Below are 15,802 nucleotides of genomic sequence, written 5' to 3' on the forward strand. Positions count from 1 at the left end.
CTTCGTAAACCTCGACTCGAACTGACAACGTCTTTTTAGCTGGATTTTGCAGCGAACATTGCATCCAGCTCCTCTTCGCTGAGGAATCCCAAGCCGAGAAGCTCATTGTCTACAGACTTATACTCGGTTGCGTATTTTCCGGAAAAAAGCGCGGCCTTGATTAAAGCCATTGATTTCCGTTGGTCAAGTCCGCCCTTTGCAATGCCATCAAGCGCCTTGTCAAGTTCGGTTTGGGAATCGACTACCGTTTCGGTCCACTTCTCCCCGGGCGCTGAGTATTTCTTCGCCAATGCTAAAATTTTGGCCTGTGTCAGGACGATATCATGTACGTAAACCACCCGGTTTTTGGTTGCTTCGGTATTCCTCAGGACGCCTGCTATTGCCTTTCCGATGGTGGCTAGGCGCGTCGTGCTGAAAGGATGCACACCGCCATCAAATAGTTCCACCGACCTGTTCTGAAAATCAACGGCGAATGGCCAAGAGATCAGGAGATCGAGGAAAGGCCCCGTAGCTAATACTGTGTATTCCAAATCCCCCGATCGGGCCTTTTCTGCGAGGTATTGCTGAATCTCGACCGTTGAACGGTTGATGGGGAGTGTTTGCGCCTTCGGATCGGTGGTTATCGCACCATAGTCGGACGGAATATACCGCTTGACCCCAGCCAGAATGCACGCCTCAATCGTCAGTTTCTGGCTACTGAGGGCTCCAGGCCCGACGGTAGAGACGACGGCGTCTTGGCCTCGAAGGGCAGTTGCGAGGCTTTCGACAGACGAATAGTCGACTCTGTCGACCTTGACGCCGGACGGAAGGCCCTTGACGGAGTCAGGTGTCCGGCTGAGAACGGTAACAGTGAAGCCGGCATTAAGTAGTTGTTCAAGAACTGCCGATCCGAGGGTTCCTTTCTGAGATGACTGTTAAGTCCTAAAATACCATTCTAGATTCCGATGGGAACTCACACCAAGAAGGGTAACTTTCTGAATTTTGCTCATCGTGATTGAATCGGATGTCTTGGAAGTTTGCTAGGGGCAGTTCTACCTCAATGTAGCGCTGGTTCTTAGAGTACACTTCTCAGATGTGGATGTTCCCTATATATACATCAGCAAATATGTTGCTTCACGAGACACAATCTCTTTATTCTCTAGCAACAAAGGATTCTCGGCAGGCCGGATATTAAGGTTTCCGAGTGTACGGCAATATAGCTTATAAATGCTTGATTACGAGAATAGAAGTGAACAACCACTCGCTCTCTCATGCTGCGGATCTAGTTTGCATCCGCTTCCAATATCTCATCGCCTGCCCACTGCAGTCAATGGGCGCGGAGGCTGTCGGGCTGTTAGATACATTCACTCTAGGTAAGGTTTTCAAGCGGATGCATTGACAATTTATGGGAACTGATATCCTCTCGTTGGAAGCATCCGCACTCCACAACCCCTTCGGCTGATGAAGAACACCTGGTGCTGGGTATTCATCGGAAGATCACTGGAACGATCATGGATTTCCGTCTTTTACTATACCTCTGGCCAGCTTGCAAGAAAGTTGTGCTAAGAGGGGTTGTAGGTGAAGAAAATCATTGCGTGAATCTCTATGGTGCTTGTCGTCATTCGCTCTCGTGAATGAGTCGGAATCAAATTGCATCCAGATAAGCCCCTTTTATTCTTGGACCGATCAATGAAGAGTTCCAGCGGTGGGCACAGACCCACCCAATTAATCAGCAATTTGCTCCCGAAGTCAACGTAAGATAGTATGCCCTACTCTTCACAAGAGGAATGTTCTGCCGCTGTTTCGATGAAATATCTCTCGACGCGTGGCTTTACTCTGAGAATGAGAATTTTTATATGGCAGGCGACAAGATTCTCGTCCTTGGTGGAACAGGGCCTGCTGGTGTCTGTGTCCTGCGCGAGCTTGCTCACCGCGGGCTGCCAATGATTGTCTACGCCCGCAGTCCTTCTAAAATCCCCTCGGACCTGGCATCCGATGTTCTGGTCGAGGTTAGACATCTCTCAGCTCCATCTACGATGAGCATTACAGACTAATTGGAGTGCAACTGTATAGGTTATCAAGGGTGACATGAACGACCGCGAAGCCCTTTCTACCGCCGTCGCGAAGTCAAAAGCGATAATCTCCCTGCTTGGACCAAACAGCATGCGCCAACCCAAGAACACCGAATATGCGGACTACTACCGGACAACAATCTCACTCATGGAAAAGCACGGGGTGCGGAGACTTTTCGCCCTAGGTACCACTGCCATTTACCAGCCTGAAGATCACAGCTCCGTCAGCCGTTTTCTTATGGCGCGGCTCATAAAACTCCTCGCAGGTGGCGCTTATCATAACTTTCTTGCCATCCAAGAGTTGTTCGAGAGAGACCAGGTAGCCCGAGATATCGACTGGACCGTTTTTCGCGTCGGAAACCTCTCGGGCTCGGCAGAAGCAGAGGACTGGAAGACCGAGCGCGGTAATGGAGCAGCATATGCCGGTCCCGTTGCGGGTTCTGGATGGACTAATGGTATAACGAGGAGTACGTTAGCCAAGTGGCTGGTTGATGGTGTTGAAAATGGCGCTCAGGAATGGATTCATCAGATGCCGGCAGTCAGTGAACTCGCTGGTGACAAGGCGAAATAGCCTCAAACATCTCAAGGTACGCCCCTGGCCTGGAAGAGGCTCGAAGCATCGTAAGGATGGGCCGGGGCACCTTTTGTACGTTGTTATCACATTAGATTATCAGAGTCAAACGTCGGGCAGCAATTAATAATACGGATAATCGAGGTCACTGGATTGAAAGCACACACTTTGCCCCAAGCACTTCTGATGCCGTTTCAGTCTTAAGCCATTCCGCTCTACCTACACAACAACTCCCACTGCGTTGTATTCTCGCATGTGTCTGCGTGGGGATGAACAGCGCTAGTTGGTACCTGGCTCGTTGCCGAGCCCAGTCCGTACGTGCTCGGCATCAAAGTCTCGGATGCAAAAGATTGAAAAGGAGCACCATTCCCGTCAAAACCCCTGAAGATGTCAGAGAGCACCAATGAGGCTGCATAAGTTAGTCTCGGCATGTTTCCCATGAGGCCATGAGCGAGGTGCATGTAGCTGGGGAACTTTTGAAGCCACGATAAAAGCCTCTCTGTCAACTTTGCCTGAATAGTTGGGTCCGACACTGGATCCACTGGTGACTGTGTTGCATCGCCGCGAACTTCGATTTCGGTCTGGATACACCCTTCTGCTTGCGTCCTGGCAATGGCAGCTTTGGCAGCGTCATTAAGCACTGCGCAACCACCCACGAATCGAGTAATATCATAGCCTTCTTTCTGCTGGATATTCTTCAGAAACCGCAGGAATGAGCCGATGAGGCTGACATCCGCCGCGGCTTGAGTACCGGCGGGTCTGGCAAGCACCTCTGCAAGCAGTGTGATGGTTGCACAGAGAGGATAAGGTAGCGCTCGCCTAGTTCTTGTCAGTGACTTCTGAGAGGAGGAAAATTCCGTCCTCACCATAGATCTGAGAATGGTGGGCAACCAACGAAGTCAAGCAGGCGAAGTGTTTTTCTAGCTGCGTCGGTGCAAAACGCACCCCTTCGAAGCAATTCTTGAGAGCTGTGACGTGCTGTGGCTGTCCTGTTGATCAAGTCCATACAGTGGTGGAACTCAAACTGCAACATAACCACAGGCAACTCTCTTGTTTCACCCCCAGTTTGGGAAGCATGATCCAGCTGGATTTCAGCTGGGATTTTCTCTTTCCAAACCCTCAACTCATATTGGAGCTCACTAACTTGGTTTTGTGCATAGTGGCCCGTGACTCCTGTGACATCCTGGCTAAACAACCGTTTGTATATCTTTGACCTGATGATGGCTAGCTCGACTCTGAGCCTGAATATGTTCACACTGCCTGTTCCATCCGAGTTGAACAGTGTCCCCAGTCCGTCCGGCGAGTCCTCAGTGGGGAGATTTATTCGAACGTTCTCGAAATCCAGCACAGGGGGCAATCCCAAGTTCAGGCTTGTGGCCCCGTCAAGCAAGAAGGCGATCCAGAATATGCGTCTTCGTTGCTCCTTCTCGATGGCGCTCAACCTATTGCCTAGATCCTCTTTGTCTAGACCGATAGTTTGCATCATCCTGATCGCAGAAGAGGTGAGAAACGTCGAAGTCTGTAGGTCCGTGGTTCCGCTCATAAAGGTCGCCATGACGAGGACGGCCTGGACAGCTAATATACTGGGGCTGTCGGTGATCAGTTCCGTAAGAACAAAGAACGCATTCTTGAAAAAGCTCCACGAAAATTCGGCCACCGCTCTGGAGGTACTGTTCGAGATCTTCAACTGGATTTCCATGGCGATGATCGCATTCAAACAAGCCCACCAAGCAGGCTCCACGGAGTCCGCATCTACTGGATACTTATGCCTGCACATAAACTTGAGCGACTGCACGTGGAAGAGTGGAAAGACTTTGTTGACATCTTCGATAAAAGACTCAACCAGCAGAAGTGCTTCGGTCTTAGGGAGCATAGATATGAACTCCAGCCTACTGGGTTTCGACCGGAGCATAGAGTCTCTCAGACATTGTACCTTGCCCTCATGGAAGTGAACAAGTGGGATATCCTCTGCAGATGTCGGCAGAATCGATATACCGTTGTTCGCTAGCGACTGCTCTGGACTAGTTGTCGAGCTTGGGAGGACAGCTTCAGCGACTTGTTGTGCGCGGTGGCCTGCGAAGGTTGGCTTGTCATTAGATAGCAGTGGATTGCTGCTGGGAGCTGCGACTGGAGCAGCATTAATGGCCGGCTGGTGCGATAAGGCACTGCTACGTGGTGACCGAGTGGATGGCGCAGCTATGCCTTCCTGTCGCAATGCTGAAGTTTCAAGTAAAAACTCCATTTTTTCCAGTCGCTGTTCAAGCGACTGAATATACACAGATCTGTAGCATATAATTAGTATTGCCATAATTCGTAGTACCTGGAGACAGACTTCCTGCCTCTGCCACGCCTCCTGAGTGGGCCATAGGTGCATTCGGTATTTTGAGTCTCACAGGGCGAGCATGTAGGTGTTTTGCCATCGCACCTGATCTTTTTTGTCTGGCACCGATGACATGCCTTTCCTTGACTTGTCAATAAGGCCGGTCTTGTTGTGTAGTTTTAGGCTGACTCTTACATTGCTAATACGGTTCGCTCTTCCTTCCTTGGAGAAGTTCATCCCAAAATCAGACTCTAATTCCGGATGCGTCGCGATTTCCCGAGGGCCGAGAGTTGTCTTAGTGCGCGTACTGTGGCGTCCGACGCGAAAGAACGGAATAAAGGAGCTGATGAAGTAGATGGTAGCATTAAAACGGGTCACTACATGTGGCGGTCGTTGAGAGTTGCCACCGGAAGTAAATTACTCCCGAGCATTTGTCAGAGCCCGATATCGCGGCTGGATGGCTTCCATACGGACTTTAGGTGTCCATAAAGCTGACCAATCGGGCCAAGTTAATTGGCTGGCTCGCAGACCATTGCCAAGCACGGAAAACAAGGTGCACGACTTGCAACGCTAGCGTCTTAGCGCCTCCGGCGGAGCGCCGACGCCCTCACGTTCCTTACAAGTTTTGCAACACCATCAATTCACTTCTTATGCTATAGAATGCTATACCATCGGACTTCACAGAGAGGCTGCCTTTGAAGGTTCGCAATGCAACAACGCCGCTTTCCGAGGATGCCGCCTTGACCACTTCCTTCTGCAAGAAAGAGTCACCCTGGAAGGTATACCAGAGCATTCTCCATGGCGATGAAGCGGGAGCTGCGACCATTGCATTTGTCCGCGGTTCCAGTTATGAAGTTGTCGCCATCAAAGAAAGAAACGCCGTCGGTGATGAGTTGATAGTCGCAAAAGAGTCCAGCACGACAACGTCGTCCATTTCCTCGCGGCATTCCAGGATAACGGGCGCCTCTACCTCGTTTATGAGTCGATCCATATCTCTTCACAGGAAATCCATGGTGGTCCTATGGGACCGTGGAGAGAATTTGAGCTCGCGGCAATTTGCGAACAGGTTAGCCTGTGCCAAATCTTTATGCATAAATGCTAATTGCATAGGTCCTGTCTGGCCTACTATTCCTCAAGCAGACTCTTTCGGTTTGTCCACCCATGCTTGACACGTCTCAAGTACTGTTGAATCAAGATGGGGTTGCGAAAATTGGTGGGCAATTCCTGAATCTGACGCCAGACCTACGCTGATTAACGCAGCTAATGTCGCCGATGCTATCGTTCAAGGGCCAAGTTTGTGCGAGCATGGCGCCCATCTGGCGCACCTCTTGTTCGAACTCATGGAACCAGGGACTTATATGGCTGATCCGCTCACTCTGCAGCTCGTCAATCCTAACAAATGGAGTGGGCGTATAAAGGACTTTCTTGGGGCGGCAAGCAAGGGCATTTTGTCTGAATTGGCAGAGGTAAGTGATCAGCTCAAATCCATCCTGTAGATTTTGACCAATTGTTAAAGGAAGCATTCCTGGAAACCTCGCCGGGACACGGATGTCTCGTACCGTATGTGGAAACAATCGCGCGAGGCAAAAGAAGTAGGGGATAGATTCAAGATGAGGCGTTAAATATTCACATTTATCCGTGAATATTCACAATATTCGTATTCATTTCGGAGCCCTACTCATCAGCATTAGCGCGAGGCTGTACATGACAGATACCATTACCTTCTATATCCGCGTTGGATCGCCGGCAACGAAGGAAACGAGACGGCCGACCTCATCGCCAAAGAGGCTGTTAGTTTGGAAGAGCAGCATGAAATTGGGTCACTTGGTATCGACTTATAGAAGGGCCGCCCTCAGGACAACGAACCTCGTTTCATGTGTACCTGAGGATCAAAATCTTGGTTTGCCGACACAATCAATCACTTCGGCAGGAAATCGCCACCAGCTAGTCGATCACCGATCAACTCAAAGTATTGCATTTTATTCTCCTGAGCCCAGGTCCACCACCACCATTACCTTCCTGTATCCTTCTAGTCTGGACTCAAAAACCTTCGGCAACCGTTGGCGCCGTCGACGACGTGGGTTCCTGTTCCTTGCCAGTGATGCCGCAATCCAACCCTTTTCGCCAATACAACTCTCAGGGGTCCAGCACACTTTCCAGCCAATCAAGTAACAGACCTTATCGTTGATGATATCCTTGTCAATGATACTGTGCACCTGCGAGAATAGAGTACTTTTGCATCCGGCTTGGCAATGCTTTCCGTGTGGATCGAACTCGGAAGGACCATCCAGATGCTGTTGATACATGGCCTCCAATTTAGCCGCCGCGTCCGGAACGTCAAAATGCTCAGCAGGCATCAATCGATCCGGAGTTTGGAGCAGGAACTCTACCTCCGTATGGTCGAAACAGCACCTCAGGTCATACGCTTCGCTTTGATCCCAAAGCTCATCGCAGGGGATGCCAACGTCCCGGAAATGAGAAGAGGCCTTCTCATCTCTTTCCATCACCTCTGTTTGCTCTGGTGAACTAGGACTGGTCCCGTCGCCATCCACTTCCGGGCTGGATTGACGAAATATCGGTGACGACACCGAGAGATGAGGACTCAGGCACGGGTCGGCGTCAAGACAGGACCCATTTTCGAATCGCGCATGAGTCGACGAGTGCGCAGAAAAGGTGAGCAGAAGTGAGCAGAAGGGAGAAGAGGGTGAGGAGAGGTGGAGGAGAGGGTGATGGGGTTTTAAAAGCGGCACGGTCGGGGTGAGCCGTATGCGAGCTGCCTGCAGTTTTCAGTCCTTTATCAGTGCCATTTCTCCAAACTGCGGGTTCAAATGACATTGCATTGTCGTCACCCCGTGTCATCAGAAACAATTCCTCCGTACGATACTGACACCATCATATGGAGGTGTTGTCCCAATGCCCGCGACGACTAAATCCACTTGTCTAGCTGCCTACCTAGGTGGCTATCTCCATTGTGTGTGATCTTGCACATCTCTCAAAACATTGTCTCCTACACCGCTGACAAGTATGTACTGTCAGAACCCGACGTGCAGTTACCACAGCGGAGACCTAGTTTCTAGGCGGATTAGTCCTCCGCCGACAAATCTGCTTGAGAGCCAGCCGGGTTCTCCTGGCTCCCTTTTTGTGCCACTGCCTCCATGAGCGCACAATGCTCTTCATTGTCTGCAATTATTCGGCGAAATATTCGTCGTCGCGTGCAACCTTGACTCGATTGAGGGTCATGTCGGATTCATCGGTTCATATCAGTCGTGATCGTCGCAATCGGTGTTCGAAGATATGTTTTTCGGACACAGGTGCTGTTTATCATCATTGTGATGTTCAACTGGCGATGCCCATTCAAGATAGGCCTTTTGGTGGAAAACTTGATGCCTTAATCGATCCTGCCTTCACAACACGCACGAAATCTAGGGTGTTGAGTCCGCTCCAGTCCCCAGTCCATCGTTCCAGTTTCGAGCGACCCTCAGCACTTCGAAATTCAGGTACCCAGAATCCTCCACGAAATTCGCGTTCTTCGGCTTCCTTTCTCTGTTTGATCTGATCCTCTATCTTGCTGGGAGGACGACCAGGTCGTCGTTGGCTCTTAGCTTCCTCTAATTGCTCATCCTCTCGATCGATAAAGCTGTAACCATGTTAGACTATGATACAGCCAAGAAATTGTCCCACGTACCCCTGTGTTAGGACGTGCATCTCTTCGTCGCTGACGGCGCCGACGGAACCCTCCAAGGCTGATCTAAACCAGGCTATCCTGTCGACTTTGAGTATGCTGGTCAGCAAACGCCTAGTGAGCTCGAGGACTTCGGCGGCAAATACCATATATCTGATTAGACTTGAGAGTAGCGTCCATGATACGATGCAACTTGTCTTCCCGTGCGCCGGCTGCTCGTAGACGCCTTGCATCTCGACTATTCTCATGAAGGCTGTTGATTTTCCCTCCCTTCTTCTTGGAAATGTGTTTTTGGACTTTGCTGAGTGAGCGCGCCATTTTCGACTGGTATTGATATTAATTGAATGGGATGCGCTGAACTCCACGTACAAGAACTGCAAATTCCTGGGCAGAATTCCTCACTATTCATAAACTCCCCCAAAAAATATCTCTGGAGCGGTAGAACTTCGGCAACCTGGGTAAGTACCTCTAAATATCAATTTTGTCTGACCGTGTAGCTTGCCCCCAGTGCACCAAGGGGAAAGGCGCATCCACCTGCAGTGCCTCAGTATGACTTTCTGTCAGACTTCGTTTGCCTTCCGAAGTCGACTACTCGCCCACTACGCGCCTTCCAGCGTTTTAGACGCGCCTCAACCAAGCGATGCCCTGTCAGTTGAGGCCGTGCAATCCACCGCATGCTTTTGTATTGTTGCAGCATCTATAATCTTCAATGGCACGGAGTAGTCTGAGAGACGAAGTGCACAGTTGCCGGATCCTTCGTACACCAACCCGTTCTCCATGTCGCAGTCGCGCTGTGACAGACTCTACTAAGAATAGGCGGTGAGGATCTGTATAGCTGCGAAAATGGGAATCAAGGGTAGGTCACATTCATAGCATCTCCCACTGGTCGTTGACAACATACAGGCCTGTTGCCCCTGCTCAAATCCATTCAAAAGCCGTGTACCCTCAAGAAGTTCGCCGGACAAACGATCGGAGTAGACGCGTACGGATGGCTACATCGCGGTGTTGTTGGCTGCGCGTTTGCTCTTGCCCTGGGAAAACCTACGACCATTCATATCGACTTTGTGCTCAGTAGAGTCCGTATGCTTCTGGACTTTGGCGTGACACCATATTTGATATTCGATGGAGACAATCTACCCAGCAAGGCCGGTACGAATGAAGCCAGGCGAAAGAAAAGACAAGAAAGCAAGGCCCTTGGATTGGAACTTTACAGGGCCGGGAAGACTAGTCAAGCGCAACAGGAACTGCAAAAGTCCGTCGACGTGACTCCACTCATGGCACGGCAACTGATCGAGGAACTGAAGAAGCTCAATGTTCAGTATGTTGTTGCGCCATATGAAGCTGATGCGCAGCTTGTCTACCTGGAAAACAAAGGGATCATTGATGGGATTCTTTCGGAAGACTCCGATCTTCTCGTATTTGGCGCGAAGCGCCTGCTGACCAAACTCAATCAATATGGAGAACTAGTCGAGATTGAGAGAACAGACTTTCCTCTGTGCAAAGACATGAATCTTGCAGGATGGACGGATACTATGTTCATGCGACTTGCTATCCTCAGTGGCTGCGACTATCTCTCGAACATCGAGAAGCTGGGCCTCAAAACTGCGTATGGGTACGTGCGCAAATACAAAGACATCGAGAAAATCCTGCGCATAATACAGTTCGAAGGCAAGTTGGTGGTTCCGAACGGCTATCTGGATAGTTTCCGGCAGGCAGAGTTGACATTTTTGCACCATCGCGTTTTCTGCCCCATTGCACAGAAGATGGTCTTCCTAAGAGACCTCGCCCCTGGGGCTAGAGAGCAGGATATGCCGTATTTAGGACCCCCCGTGGAGCCGGACACAGCCATAGGTGTGGCCTGTGGCGACCTTGATCCATTTACAAAGAAACCTATCCAGATCGGAAAAGCCGAAACTGCCAGTCGCGCTGTACTGGGTGAGAACAGACGACACAGCTACGCAACACCAGTGTCACTGAAGCCAAAGAAATCCATCGAGACTTTCTTCAAGCCACACCGACAACCGCTTGCTGAGTTAGATCCAAACAGTCTCACACCATCCCCGTCCCAGCAGAGACTTCTGGAGCGTCATCACAATGCATCCTGGGAGCCTAGGTTGGTGACTTCTGCGCCTGCACCCAGGCGTAACGCGGCCGCATTTGTCAATACGACGTCGGAAACCAACCGATCAGCTTTCTTGGCTCGGGCGTCTATCAAGTCCACCTATCAGCCTCTCAAAAGACAGCGTCTATGTTCTGACTCAGCAGATCCTCCCACTCATGAGGTTAAGCAAAGTCCGTTCTTTGTCCCGATAGCCGATGAAGTCGAAGTCAGCCCGTTGGCGGACAAGAAGGGAAAGGCCAAGAAGACCCGAAGATCTGGGTTTCAGGTTTACTCGGACGATTTTCTTGAAGCCAACGCTTTCCATGAGACACAGTCTGCTGTTCAGCAGAAAGCCAGCCCGGACAAAAGTCTTCAAGTAAAGCCAATAATTGATGCCATCACAAAACCACAGCCTGATGACAACGAGGACCCCGAATCAATTCCACAATCATCACCCCCGGCGTCACCATCTTCCCCATTGTATCCATCACTACCATCTGCTTCGGAGAAGAGCCCAGGTGGAATCAGTCCGAGCTCCAGCGGGATGCAGTATGTCGGTCAAGACACAGATCCCGAGGCGTTCGAGGATCTTCTAGAGTATCATGTCAGAAAACAAAACGAAAGACTGCTGGGAAAATATGCCTTCGAATCTTCGCGGAAGACTACGACGCCTCTGAATTCAACTCCAGCAGCGACAGCACCACCACCGCAAAGGATGCAGACAGCTCTGCTGAGTACATTTACGAAGTCAGGCCCGACAAGGCGAAACCATGGAACACCAGAATTATTACAAACTTTCCAATACCAGTCACCCGAAAGACGACAGTCTGCACTCGAGTCGCTTAGCCTTCCTGTGGTTGTGAAAGGAGACGCAGCTGCGGCGGTAAATGTGCGTGGAAGTGAGGATGCTATTATACCGAATAGCGAAGACGATGGCTCTGAGATTGGTTCTCCGGATCGAAAGCCAAAACTCGATCTAAGTGCATTTGCTTTTGTCCCTGCATGATGTATTGGATAGTCGATTTAGGAGCGATTGAATTTGGCGTTTGTGGTATCGGTTAACGCATCCCAACCTCAGAGATGATGTGGGCTTTTGGCATTGGATGATGTGAGGAATTGGGCATGAACATCCAATGTAGGCACATAGATCCATTGGCTAGTAATGATACCCCAAGCTCTTGTAAAACTGATTCTAGACGGGCGGCATTATGAGGCGTGTCTTGAGGACGACACCAGCATTCGGGTTTTTCTCATGGCTCGATGTGCTACCAGGAGCGATCCAGGGGGATCTCGGAGGTGCTGCTACGAGTGACATCATGCAGCCTTGCAGACAGAACCCCCTTGCAGACGAGGCTAGCGTGGCCAGCAAACCAGTCGGCGGGAGAGATCAGCGCCGGAGACCGATTGACAAGGCTACGCTAAACTTCTTTAGGTACCTTGTTTTGGCTATCTCGAGTTGGCACCAAAATTTCTCTTTACCAACCACCTCAATATCACATTCACCGCATGTACCAACCTCCACGATTATCAATGGCAAATCTCTGAGAAATTATGGCCATTGGTGCCTTGCAGTCCCAGTCTTCGAATATTCTGAGACTAAATCCAGCTACGCTTCTCTCCCCTTCCTCTCTTCTCCCCTACTCTTCCCATTCCCTTTACTATCAAATAAGACGCAGGCAACTGACTCTCAGGTTGCAGTACTTCTCGAACCTTGAAGCATCAAATCCGATATCCCAAATTCACCCCGCGTTGTCAAATTCGAATCTACCAAGCACGAACCGATTCGCCTTGACCACCTCTCGAACCGGGCGCTGGGACGACAGATTGCCTGTGCTGAGCTTCCATACCATCCACCGTCCGCACGGACGGGGACCAGCCAATCCTCGACGAGACTCTCAAAAGCCGTCTTCGTTGAACATCGAGCATCATGGCACCTAGATTCGCCACAGGATGGAGAAGATACGTGCCGTTTATAGGCTACCACCATGTTCTGATGATCTTCATAGCGATTGCAATCATTCTATTATGTGAGTAAAAATCGCGGCATAAGGTCAAACAATCAAACTGACCTGCATTTCCCAGCACTCCTTCTTGCAGGATGTTCATCAACCTCCCCTCTGATACCCGACATCTATCTCATCTCCCTGTACTACCAACAATATCCTCCGGTTTTCAGTGCGGTCCAGGTCGACCCGGGCGTGTCGACAGCCATTGCCAACATAGTAAACGACGCCGACCTTACTGTAAGAGTTGGATACTTCGGCATCTGTATCAAAGCAGATGGCGGAGCATGGATGTGCAACCAAAATTCGACCGCGCTTGCAGATCTGGTCAGCGTCGATCAAGACCCTCTTAACCTGGTTTGGGTGGCCAGCACGTTCAAAAACGCCATCGTTTTCCCCTACCTCCTTATCATTGCCATCGTCCTCGCATTCTTGACCTTCATCCTCCTCGCAACCTTCCCGGGATGGCACACGAGTACTGGACCGGATGGCTCCGAACACGAAGTACGACCGTTCCCTTCAAGAGCTGTGTCACAGGTGGCGTTGGCAACCATCTTCATAGCATCAGTGTTTGTGCTGGTGTCTGTGATGTGGCAGCATACAGCAGCTGTGGCTGCAACCATAGTGACCAGGGATCTCGGCAATGGTAGTGTCAAGTCCGGGGTTGGGACGGCCGCGATGGTCCTAGGGTGGTTCGGTTTTGGGCTCCTGGTGATAGTAACGCTAGGCCTCCTGGTGATGATATTGAGTATACAGTTGTTGGACCGACTTACAGATGAGGTATGATTGCTTACTCGCTCCGGAACATAAGACAGAAGCAGGGCTAATCTGATCCACAGGACTAAATTGCATTGAACAACAAAGAATGAGCGACTTGATTTTTTTTATGCATATTAGAGGGGCTATCGGGCCTCTCTCATGGACGAATGGATATAACAGCAAATGGGCGTTCAACAAGATCGATGATCTATTCGATTAGGAGTGAAGCATTTCTTCAAAGCAGCCACATCATACCCCCGTGCGGGGAAGGGGACAGCTCGAGAAGATGGTCGGTCAATGGCCATTACCGACAACACCACACCTGGTACATACGAATATTGGCGTGGACAAATTGCTGGAACGTTGAGGATGGAGCTTGGGGATTAACGGGGATACGTGATAATGTGGTATGTTGAATGGATGGATTAGATGGACAAAAAGGAGCTGCAAATATGGGATACAATAGGCACGACGACAGCAACCAACAACTGTGTACAACTTGTTTTGAGACGATAGACAGCAATGGCTAATAACACCATGTTATCTCGCCTTGTGAGATGACCCTTCTTACCAAGCTATCGGCAAGATGAACCCTCTTCTTTTGTGTAGATTCGTCCCCTTGCGATCCCCTGCTTTGCCTCCGCCCAGGTACGGACTGAGTTGGTTCTTCGGATCGGCATTCTTGATCCACCGTACGTTACTTCAGACGCGACTACGGCAGAGCACTAAACATGATCGATAGAGACCCCATCCTACTCCCTACAACCAACCAACCGGTACCGGCCTTGTCGTTTGAAATTTGTTGTACCGCACGGAACGAACACTTTTTATACCCTACCTACATCTATACGTAGGACGGGTGCCGTACTTGCTTCCCCCCCCCCCCCCCCAATCCGTCTCCGTCCTCTACTCAGACGTACTCCGAAGTTCTCATCAACATCCCTTTCCGGACGAGAACAAGTCACCCTCGGTCCAGATACGCGGCGGAATATGGCATCCACCATGTTCGACGGGCTTGTCCTGCCGGCGTCGGCGGATTTTCACGTCCATCTTCGCGACGGAGCCATGCTCGAGGCCGTGGCTCCAACGATCAAGCAAGGCGGCGTCGAGACCGTATTCGTCATGGTAAGTGATCGAGGGAACAACTGCCTGCACCCGTACACATTGGCAGGCTAAAGCTGTCTTGTATTGCCACGCCTGGTCTGACAACCTTGATCCTGTCGAGGACTTGGGCTACGTACACACACCCAAAGCTATACCGGTCATTTCGGATATAGAAGAGTGATAACTGACATTTTCTTTCTCTTTCTACTATTCGACAGCCCAATCTCGTGCCACCAATCACTACAGTCGCACATGCACTCTCTTACAAAGAGAGCATTTCGAAGTTCAGTGACGCAACGTGTCTAATGTCACTGTACTTGCACCCCTCCATCACGCCGGACACGATCCGAGAAGCGAAGCGATCTGGCGCGATCTACGGGGTCAAGTCTTATCCGGCGGGCGTGACTACAAACTCGGCCTCTGGCGTAGTCGACTACGAGCAGTTCTATCCCGTCTTTGAGGCCATGGAACAAGAGGACCTGGTGCTCAATTTGCATGGCGAGGCTCCGCCTGGCGAGGATATCACCGTGCTCAATGCGGAGGAGGCGTTTCTTCCAACTCTTCTGGACCTGCATCGTCGGTTCCCCAAGCTCAGAATTGTCTTGGAACACTGTACGACCGCTGCGGCTATTGAGGCTGTGAAAAAGTGCGGGCCAAACGTGGTCGCGACAATCACCGCCCACCATCTCAGTTTGATCGTGGACGATTGGGCCGGTGACCCGATCAACTTTTGCAAACCGGTTGCGAAGCTTCCCAAGGACCGCGTTGCACTGGTCAAGGCCGCAACGAGTGGTGATGAGAAGTTCTTCCTGGGCACAGATAGTGCGCCACATCCTTTGCGAGCAAAGAAAGGCGGTCTGGGGTCCGAGGTCGCAAAGTGCGCCGCCGGTGTCTTCACACAGCCATACGCAACCCAGTACGTGTTGCAAGCTTTCGAAGGCGCGATATCTAAGGGGATGATCGAAAAAGATCGAGTGTCACAGGATGTGCTAGAAGGGTTCCTTGGTGCGTTTGGTCGGAAGTTTTATCGGGTGAAAGCAAGCGGAGCGAAGATAAAGGTTTCGGCGAAGGAGGAAAAGGTGATCGAGAAGTTGGCCGTTCAGTCCACCGGAACCGATGGCTCAGGAGACGTGGTTGTTCCGTTCAGAAGGAGTAGTCCTGTTTACTCCTTGGAATGGTTGCCGAAGGTTTGAGCTGACGTCGCTCTGATC

The 15,802-nt window shown here is 50.8% G+C and overlaps 8 protein-coding genes across 8 annotated transcripts; 5 read left to right on the plus strand and 3 right to left on the minus strand.

Annotated features, from left to right (window-relative positions):
- Positions 1 to 35: 35 nt before the first annotated feature.
- Positions 36 to 989, minus strand: PV08_10764 (uncharacterized protein; the record flags this gene model as incomplete). The annotated part of the gene is made up of 2 exons (XM_016385078.1): positions 36 to 902; positions 957 to 989. 2 exons carry the CDS (start codon positions 987 to 989, stop codon positions 36 to 38), a joined length of 900 nt encoding a protein of 299 aa, XP_016231680.1.
- Positions 990 to 1,835: 846 nt separating this feature from the next.
- Positions 1,836 to 2,622, plus strand: PV08_10765 (uncharacterized protein; the record flags this gene model as incomplete). The annotated part of the gene is made up of 2 exons (XM_016385079.1): positions 1,836 to 1,988; positions 2,053 to 2,622. 2 exons carry the CDS (start codon positions 1,836 to 1,838, stop codon positions 2,620 to 2,622), a joined length of 723 nt encoding a protein of 240 aa, XP_016231681.1.
- Positions 2,623 to 2,837: 215 nt separating this feature from the next.
- On the minus strand, positions 2,838 to 4,864 carry PV08_10766 (uncharacterized protein; the record flags this gene model as incomplete). The annotated part of the gene is made up of 2 exons (XM_016385080.1): positions 2,838 to 3,441; positions 3,489 to 4,864. 2 exons carry the CDS (start codon positions 4,862 to 4,864, stop codon positions 2,838 to 2,840), a joined length of 1,980 nt encoding a protein of 659 aa, XP_016231682.1.
- Positions 4,865 to 5,791: 927 nt separating this feature from the next.
- Positions 5,792 to 6,783, plus strand: PV08_10767 (uncharacterized protein; the record flags this gene model as incomplete). Its single annotated transcript, XM_016385081.1, has 5 exons — positions 5,792 to 5,796; positions 5,852 to 6,008; positions 6,053 to 6,155; positions 6,203 to 6,408; positions 6,634 to 6,783. 5 exons carry the CDS (start codon positions 5,792 to 5,794, stop codon positions 6,781 to 6,783), a joined length of 621 nt encoding a protein of 206 aa, XP_016231683.1.
- Positions 6,784 to 8,296: 1,513 nt separating this feature from the next.
- On the minus strand, positions 8,297 to 8,942 carry PV08_10768 (uncharacterized protein; the record flags this gene model as incomplete). Its single annotated transcript, XM_016385082.1, has 3 exons — positions 8,297 to 8,579; positions 8,628 to 8,712; positions 8,771 to 8,942. 3 exons carry the CDS (start codon positions 8,940 to 8,942, stop codon positions 8,297 to 8,299), a joined length of 540 nt encoding a protein of 179 aa, XP_016231684.1.
- A 525-nt stretch (positions 8,943 to 9,467) lies between these two features.
- PV08_10769 (uncharacterized protein) lies at positions 9,468 to 11,731 on the plus strand (the record flags this gene model as incomplete). The annotated part of the gene is made up of 2 exons (XM_016385083.1): positions 9,468 to 9,480; positions 9,528 to 11,731. 2 exons carry the CDS (start codon positions 9,468 to 9,470, stop codon positions 11,729 to 11,731), a joined length of 2,217 nt encoding a protein of 738 aa, XP_016231685.1.
- Positions 11,732 to 12,652: 921 nt separating this feature from the next.
- Positions 12,653 to 13,514, plus strand: PV08_10770 (uncharacterized protein; the record flags this gene model as incomplete). Its single annotated transcript, XM_016385084.1, has 2 exons — positions 12,653 to 12,752; positions 12,808 to 13,514. 2 exons carry the CDS (start codon positions 12,653 to 12,655, stop codon positions 13,512 to 13,514), a joined length of 807 nt encoding a protein of 268 aa, XP_016231686.1.
- A 975-nt stretch (positions 13,515 to 14,489) lies between these two features.
- On the plus strand, positions 14,490 to 15,784 carry PV08_10771 (dihydroorotase, homodimeric type; the record flags this gene model as incomplete). The annotated part of the gene is made up of 2 exons (XM_016385085.1): positions 14,490 to 14,612; positions 14,810 to 15,784. The coding sequence occupies 2 exons, from the start codon at positions 14,490 to 14,492 to the stop codon at positions 15,782 to 15,784; spliced, it is 1,098 nt and encodes a 365-aa protein (XP_016231687.1).
- Between the last annotated feature and the right edge of the window lie 18 nt (positions 15,785 to 15,802).

The sequence above is a fragment of the Exophiala spinifera genome, assembly GCF_000836115.1.
Source record: "Exophiala spinifera strain CBS 89968 unplaced genomic scaffold supercont1.8, whole genome shotgun sequence".
Classification (NCBI taxonomy): domain Eukaryota; kingdom Fungi; phylum Ascomycota; class Eurotiomycetes; order Chaetothyriales; family Herpotrichiellaceae; genus Exophiala; species Exophiala spinifera.